General features: G+C 35.0%; 1 protein-coding gene across 2 annotated transcripts in view; it reads left to right on the top strand.

The window, feature by feature from the left end:
* ZNF521 (zinc finger protein 521) overlaps positions 1–8,683 on the top strand; it is a 381,618-nt gene that overhangs the window by 220,614 nt on the left and 152,321 nt on the right. For both annotated transcript variants that reach the window (XM_006835027.1, XM_006835028.1), the window contains exon 5: positions 5,228–5,312. In XM_006835027.1, the coding sequence (XP_006835090.1) occupies positions 5,228–5,312 (85 nt within the window). The remainder of the gene's footprint in view (positions 1–5,227; positions 5,313–8,683) is intronic.

Below are 8,683 nucleotides of genomic sequence, written 5' to 3'. Positions count from 1 at the left end.
ACGGAGCAACTGGTGTGTTTGAACTGCTGACCTCGTGGAGCAGCTGGTAGTTTCAAACTGCTGACCTTGCGGTTTACAGCCCGATTTGTAACCACTACGCTACCAGAGCTCCTTGTAGCTATAGCTAGTCTTTTTCATCTGACAATAGTCCCAACCTTTTTTTGTTTTGTTTTGTTTTGTTTTTTCCTATCTCTCTCCATGACATTAGCTTTTTGAAGATAACAGGCCACTCATCTTGGAAAATATTCCACATTGTGTGATTTTCCTTTTATTTTCTCATAGCAACACTTGTTCCTCTATCTCTCTATTTACTGAAAATTGGTCTGTTAGGTCTCAAGGCTTGATTAGATGAGATGTGTGCCTTTTAGATAAGATGATGTTAGTGATGTTGAATGCTTCATATTACATCACATCAGGAGTTATAAGATGTCTCAGTGTTACATTATTAGTAATAGTAAGTGACATCTCTGGCTACAGTGAGGACGGCCAGAAAATTTCATTTAAAAAATGCATCATTCTCTTTGTAGTTAGCAAAGGATGAAGTTGAGCATCTCAGAATAAAGTTGCTTAAAAGTATTAATGTCCATGAATGATTAACCAGAATAATTTTCTTGGGGGTTGAAAATAGTAAATTTCTAATTCAGTCATTCCTTCTACCATCATTCTCTTGTAAAGACAAGTTTTTCCTCATCAACTTGACATGGACTACAGAGCAGAGTGTTTCTGTCTCCTTAATAACCAGTTTTTAGGAGAACAAAATCATGTACTAGTCACTTCCTATGATGGCATCTGAGATAACTTTGGCTATTATGATTTAAAAATATATATATATATATATTCAGTGCTTTGTTAAAAAAGAAGAATGCAGTTCACAACTACAGTGTGCAGTCTTATTTTTAATTTGGCGAGATTGGATGTGAATCATGAATCCTAATGAGATATATAGATTGAGTAGGTGGGGTGGGTTAATCAGAATAAAGCTTTATTTTGAAAGTTATACATTACGAAAGATTCTAATCTTTATTTATTTATTTTATTTTATTTATGAGATGCTCTTTCCTGAAAATCTCTGAATACCTTAGCCAAAGTATAACCGAAAGCAAGAATGTCAAAAAGGCACATTTAAATTGTTCTCAAAATCAATCAAAAATAATGAGGTGCAGGGAAAAAGTTGTAGCCCTGATAATTACATCTATCAGTATCAGAAAACAAAAGAGAACAATCAGGAAATGACAATCCCACTCCCAAGAAGCACATTAAAAAAGGCTAATGAAAAAAGTCTCTTTTAAAAATTGTGCTAAATTAGCATTTCAAGTAAATTGACAACTTATGCCTTGATAAAGGCCAATCTGGGGCCAAAACAATGGAAGTTCTGTTCCTACTTTTATCTGCTTTTTAAAGAATGATCTCACTTGACTGTCTCTGTTGTCTTACATGAGTGGAAACAATTGTCCTCAGAAAGGTGACAGTCCTGCTGTACACCACAGGGGTCAGGGTCACACCTGGAGCATTGTGCTTAATTTAGGCTTCTACTTTTTAAAATGCTGATGTGGATCAGAGCAACTAGAATGGTGAAAGTTTTTCAAAGTATCCAATTTTGCAGTTGGGAAAGAGGTTTTAACGTAATTGTCACAAGGGATTCCACAAGTTCTTTGAGAACCTGATGTTAGGACCAGTGGTACAAATAGCAGAAAGCAGATTTGGCCTGAAATTCGAAGAATTCTCTCATAATTTCATTATTTCAGAAATGAAATGGATTTACCCCTAAGGAATGGATTTCCTAAACTAGACACTGTTCACAGGTTAAACTCCCCTTACCTAAAGATGGTGTGACACTGTAGGATAAGCACTGAACTGCTAACCACAAAAGGTTGGTGTTTCAAACCCACCAGCTGCTCTTTGGAAACGCTAACGCTATACAGGGTCACTATGAGTCGGAACAGCATTTTAACAAGACAGCACTTTAACAGGAACAACAAAGATGGAGTACAGGGTGCTGGGGTCTCCAAAAACCCTTGCCAAGGTCTATAATTGTAATGAGAGATGGTTTAAGGGGTCACCTAAAATATTTTTTAATTGAGATTAAAAGTGAGTTTTCATCATGGCTGTAAAAAGAAAAACATTAATGCAGCCTAATATGCACATCATAGGTCTGTTTTGGGGAAGCTGAACCATATGGTGAGGTAGAGTTCAGGCTACAATCTTTTAGAATCATGGTGGTTTGTTTTTGACCCCATTATGTTCTTACCTCGTCTAGCCGTAAATATAGGCACTTTGAGATTATAACATGGCTTTGGTAGTAAACACAGAATGTAACATTTCCTATACCGTTTTAAGAGTAGAAAGAATTAGTATTTGAATTATCAGTAGTGACAAAAGCATTTCCTTCCGAAGATAAAAGAAACTTGCATGAATAGATCTTCAGATTCATCCATTCATTGTGAAGACACTAGTAAGCGCTGGTATTTTTTTTTTGGCTTGTCAAGTGATTTTATTCTTTATTATTAGACCAAGGGCAGGAGGAACCCTAGTATATTCTGTCAACATATTCATCAGTCATCATTTTTGGAGACAGCTTTGACATATTGTATGTTTGACTGTGCTAACAAGAGAAAAGACTAGCCATTAAGTTTATGTCTCTTTGTTTTTCAGCATGGTCACATATCAGGAATAATGCTAGGAGTATGCTAATAAACAGTATATAATGTAGGTCATCTGGGAGTAAGAAATATTTTCTAACTAGTTCTAAAGGGAAATATTGTTAGAAAAGGGATAGATGTTATTTACGCAACACATGTTGCTCTATATGTCACCATCAAAACCGTCTTGTAAACAGCTCGGTGCAGTAAATCTTACATGGTGACTGTCAGGATTTCTCAAGTCTGTGTTAGATTTAGATTCTGCACACTTATTTCACAATATGCCTAATATACAAAGATTGTTAGATTATTTAGACAGCTTCAATTGGAAGTATGCCTGCGCTTCTGTGGTTTACAAGGAATACTTTTCGCTGTTGTAGGAGAAAAAAATACTGTTAAATGACAATAATTAGGAAATTTTTACATGAATGTTATTTATAATTTCAGTCTCAAATGAAATGAAGCAACATCATTTGTGTGTAACTTTGATTTTGTTAAGTTCCAGAGAAACTGGAGTCTTTTCAAAGTAATTAGTATTTACAGACTCGTATTTTTCTATTTTGAATCGACTCAACAGCACATAACAACAACAACATTTTTCTATTAATAGCATTAGTAAAACAATTTTATTGTAAGACTAGATGAAAAGACTATTCTATAAGGATGCTTATATTACAATGCCGTGTGTGGTTTCACAAATGTCATTTTCTAGCATTTGGTAGGTTTTCAAAATGGATTATTTCACAATCATTTTTTGTTTTGTTTTCCAAGATGGCCTTTAATTATAAATATCAAATTTCATCATAAAGGAATTTATCTAACTTGTGTGTTGTGGACAACCTAACACTACTTTACTTATTGAGTTCCCCTACTATGTACTGCAGGAGAAAGATGAGGCTTTCTATTCCAGTAAAGATTTACACCTTCGGAAACCCTGTACGGGGTCTCTATGGGTCGGACCCAACTCAACGGCACTTAACAACAACAACTATGTACTAGGGAGTCTTGGTATGGTGCTGAAAGACAAGCACTGGGTTGTTAACTACAAGGTTAGTGGTTCAAACCCACTCACCATTCTTTGGAAACTCTATAACCCTAGACAAAGTCGACATGAGTCAGAACTGACTCCCTGGCATATAACAACAGCAACACAGTGTCAGTATGAGTTGGAACTGACTCAGTGGCATATAACAAAGCAACAGCTGTGTATGTACTCAGACATTAGGGGACAGTAATAAAACTGTGAAATAATAAAGCCTGTTTTGATCAGAGGAGCCTAGCATTTATAGATCATTTCTCTTTACAGTTATAGGACACTGATATCATACAAGTTTTTCTATTTCTTTCTTAAAATTTTGACACAAGAATTATAATATATCCTATCCTATCCATAGAGCTGTTGTAAAATAAGAAAATGGTATCTAAATGTTTATTATGATACAATTTTATGGGAGAAAATATATATCTATATATAAATATAAGTGCTAGTAATTAGCAACTTAAGCAACATCCCCTAAATTTTAGAATTCAGCTAAAAATGATCATCTCTATATCTTTTTTGTTTTTTGTTAAGTGCCATCGAGTCGGTGCTGGCTCATAGCTACCCTGTGTAGGATTTCAGAGGTTGTAAATCTTTCCAGGAGTAGAAAGCTTAATTTTTCTTCTGCGGAGTAGCTGGTGGACTCAAACTGCCAAATTTGTGGTTAGCAGTCCAGTGCTTATCCAACCGAGTCACTCCCTATCTTTTAGCTAGACCCTATAAATATTAATTTATTAGCCATTTTATTTGTTGTTGTTAAATGCAGTGGACTCAATTCCGACCCATAGCGACCATGTATAGGCTTTCTGAGGAAGAACTGGTGACCTTGAACCACCAACCTTGCAGTTGAAACAGCTTTGCAGTCTGGCGCATTAACCCACAGCGCCACACTAGGACTCTATATGCATCCCCACAAGATATTTTATTAGAATGAAAGTACAGGCAGTTCCCTTGTTGCAAATACAGTCTCTTCCTACATGTACCTTTAAGTTGTATTTATAAGTAAGTCGGGAGGATTGCATATAGTTCTTGCTTTAGTGCAAGAAAAGGCTTGAAGCTTTATCAATGATGTAAAAGCTGCATGTAGAGTAAGTGAAGATGGTTATGATGGTTTTATTGGGAGTAGGGATTGGTTCCATCCTTTCAATGTGTGGGCAAATACAATTGTAAGTTGGATGTTTGTAACCCAGGGATGTACTGTGTGCCTGATCTTCAAGAGTTTGAAGCTCATACTCATATTACAGCTTGTTTTTATAAATACTAACTTCTGTTTTTGTGTTCACGAATCTTTCAAAATGTATCGGACCATAATTATGTGCCTTGGTTTCCTCAAAATGTTTTCAACTAAAAAATAATAGTTGGGAATAGGGAACAAAGGTCTTAGTAAGAAGCTCATGAACATTCCCCAAGAAACCTCACAGTCGCTTAGTTTGCAGCATCTGTAAGGCCAGCATCTCAGAAAAATTCTGTAAGTAGGGTTGGTAGTTTACAAAATAACCATTAAAAAGTGCATGTGTCTAAGTAATCCTATCTATACTTGTTTCCTCAGAAGAAGACCTATCAGTGCATCAAGTGTCAGATGGTTTTCTACAATGAATGGGATATTCAGGTTCACGTTGCAAATCACATGATTGGTGAGTGACACTCTACGCCTATTCAAGATAGATTTTTCTCCTACTTGTGTTCATCTGTGCCTAAATAATTAAACAGAGTTAAAGATGAATTAATTGTTCAACCAACCTAGGCATGATTGATTTTTTTTTAAATTCCTATTATTAGGCCTGATAAAGCATTAGTACACTTTATTTTCTGCAAGGGCTAGTTTAGACTTCTGCAGAGGATTATATATCTACTGCCAGTCAAAACACAGGTGATTAACAAATTAAACTTCTAATCATTTTTGCATTATTGAAAACTAACAGGAATGGTTAATGAACTGGATGTTAGCTTTCCATAGAGTTTTAGACAGGTTTTAATTTCAGAAGTTATTATGGTAATGGTACTGCTGTGTGCTGCTTAAGCATCTTTGTATCAAAATCTAAAGTGGTTGAATTTTTTGTGATAGGGAAGAATAAATAATATAAATTGCCATAAAATAGTTTTATACGTGTGGTTTCCACAGTCTGAAAATACTCGTGATCATGAAGATCATGTAAAGAATTAAGTAACCTCACCAAATTTTATATGCAAAAGTAGTTTGGATGAAGATCTCTGAAGTCATACTACGCCAGTCTTTTCAGGGATTTTGCAGTTATAACATGGGCTAGAACTAATGGATAAAGCTTTCACTTATTCATATGGTCATATTATCCCTTACATTCCTCTGGGGTTACCGCCTATGTTTTTAATTTGATAAGCACTTAGTAATAACACTAAGAATTTTACCAGCCAATTAAACTTTATCAAGCAAATCTTTTATCTACTAGTAAAATGACAATTGTTATTACTTTATACTATTTTTGTTACTCATTTGTGCTTTTATACTATGAGAGTCTTTTTATACTCGTTTCATGGTATTTTATAGTACTGTAAATAATTGTGACAGAATAAAAAAGCCCCATTAGCCTCATGTTCTCTTGTTATCAAACTCTGTAAGACAGAAAAGAAAAGTCAACATTTTAAAGTATAAACTTGTTTTCAAGAGTAAGCAAGTTTTGTTATACACGAATCAGAACTATTCCAAGAATGTTTAGTGGAAGGATCATTCCAACACTCATTACTGCTCATTAAAACTAACAATAGGAAAACTTTGAATGCTCTCTTTTAATGAAGATAAATTCAGAAGCATGTTGGAAAATTGATTGGTAGTTTTTCTATGGATTTGCATTATGGTTTTTAATTGATGGGTTTTTAGGAGGATTATTGTTTATTAAAGATTAAATGCTTAGTTGTAGAAACTAGAGCATATGAATAACGAATATATCGATCACTTGATCTCTAATTTTCAAATTCAAGTGCTAATATTGCATTAAATAGCATATATGGAGACATGACAGAATAACTTGGATAATTTTTCTGAGTGTTTAAAAGAAAATGGCAGCATTTAAGAGAGGTTCCAATAATGGTTTTCAACGCAATTCCCTTCTGTTTTCGATTCCTTAGGAAAAAAAGCCCTATATAAATTTTCAAAAGTGTTTTCTCTATATATTTTTTGGGAGGGGTGGGTGCCTGAAAAAATGCATTCATGCCAAATGGTAAATAATAATATCGTCAATCTCTTTATTTCTTACCTGTATTAGTGGCAGTCATTCATGATTTTCCTTCATACTGCCCTCTTACATGAGTTTAAAAGAAAATGTTTCTTGGAAATAAGCAGATTGGGAACATTTAGTGAAACTTTGTAGGGTCATGCTTTTGATTAGTTGTATGTAAAATTACCTTTGATTGTTGATTCATCATTTATCCCAGACCAATACTTATCCAGGTACGCAGATGAACAAGTTGCATGTACTTACTGCCACATTATGAACGTTATTTTGCATACATACAGGGAATCTGAATTGAAAGTTATTCATGACAAGATTTTTTTTTTTTCCTAAGTGTAGGATCATTTCGTTCATAGCTTTCATTGGCTGTTCCCGATCCTTCTTCTAAAATTGCCTTATACCTTTTTCCTTGTATTTATTCTATAGTCTTTGCTTCATTAGTGCTTTCCCTAGCCTTTTCCCTCTACTTTATGGTGGATTAATATGACACTCACCTCCTCTTGGGATCCAAGCATTTAACAATTCACCTTCCATCAGAGAGGCAAATTCCATTCCTTTTCTCTGAGGACCTAGTTATTTAATATTCATGCTATTTTTAATAATAAAATATGTAATTCTCTTGTACTCCAGGCCTAAACACATGAATAGCATCCATTTAATAGTTCTGTCTGTTGACCATACATCCAAATTCTTAAACTCTATTCCTGTTAATTTCCAGAGAGAGAGAAAACTCCTAAGAAGGAGTGTGTCACTAAGGCTAAGGTACCCCTTTTAAAAATCCCAGTGTGATCTTTAGTCTTTCAGATGAGGCAGGCAGCCTTATTTTGTTGGCTAAATTACCTACACTGAGCATAGGCACTTTTAAGTTGTATATCTGTGTGTGTTTTTTGTCTAACCAAAAAATAATCTCAAGTAGACATTTAGCAGGAGAGAGAGATTAGGGACTATCTGCTAAGCCTCTTACTTTTTTTGTTAAGAAGGTATAGAGTATTTTTGCAGATTTTGTGTTACATTTCACTCAATCTAGAGGAAGGATTATGTCACCTGAATGGAAAATAAAATCTGCAGATGACCCACAGAGGTGCAACTTTAAATTTCTTCTTTAACCAAGTAATTTACATTTGCTCCTATGCAGCATGCATGTTTTAATGCAATTTCAATGTCAACCAACCTCCACACTCCTTTCTGGATATGCCAGTTTCAGGCTATTTATTGGCCAGGGACATTTGTGAAAGGAAAACTGGGTGCATAACAGAGACTCTGCTTAAGTGCCGTTTTGCAGCTAGGTGTGGACACACGGTCTGAGTTGCAGGAATAATTACTCAGTACAAATGCATTAGGGATTTGACTTATGTCTGTTAAGGAAAAAAAGAAAACCTTACTCTCTACCACATTTTGACACAATTTCAGTTAGAAATCAGACCAGTAACTATATACAGGTTTCTTTTCTCCTATATACAAACAACAACAACAAAAGAACTATATATAAGACATTTTAGCAGCTATCCTGGGGAAAAGATTTCCTTCTTTTAAAATCCGTGCAGAGGAGAACCTTTTTTTGTGTCTTCTTTTGTTCAGTTCACATAGTTTACATAGGCTTTTGACCTGAGAATACAGAAAGAAACCATTGTGTATTATGCCCTTCATTGGTTAGTCACCCATCTCTTTATATCATCATTGTTGTTGTTGTTGTTAAGTGCCATTGAGTCGGGTCCGACCCATAGCGACCCTGTACAGGATTTCCGAGGGTGTAAATCTTTACGGGAGTAGAAAGCCTCATCTTTCTCCCGCGGAGCGGC

This window comes from Chrysochloris asiatica, unplaced genomic scaffold, assembly GCF_000296735.1.
Source record: "Chrysochloris asiatica unplaced genomic scaffold, ChrAsi1.0 scaffold00015, whole genome shotgun sequence".
NCBI lineage: Eukaryota > Metazoa > Chordata > Mammalia > Afrosoricida > Chrysochloridae > Chrysochloris > Chrysochloris asiatica.
Note: the sequence above shows the minus strand (reverse complement) of the source record. Positions and strands in the feature narration are given on the sequence as shown.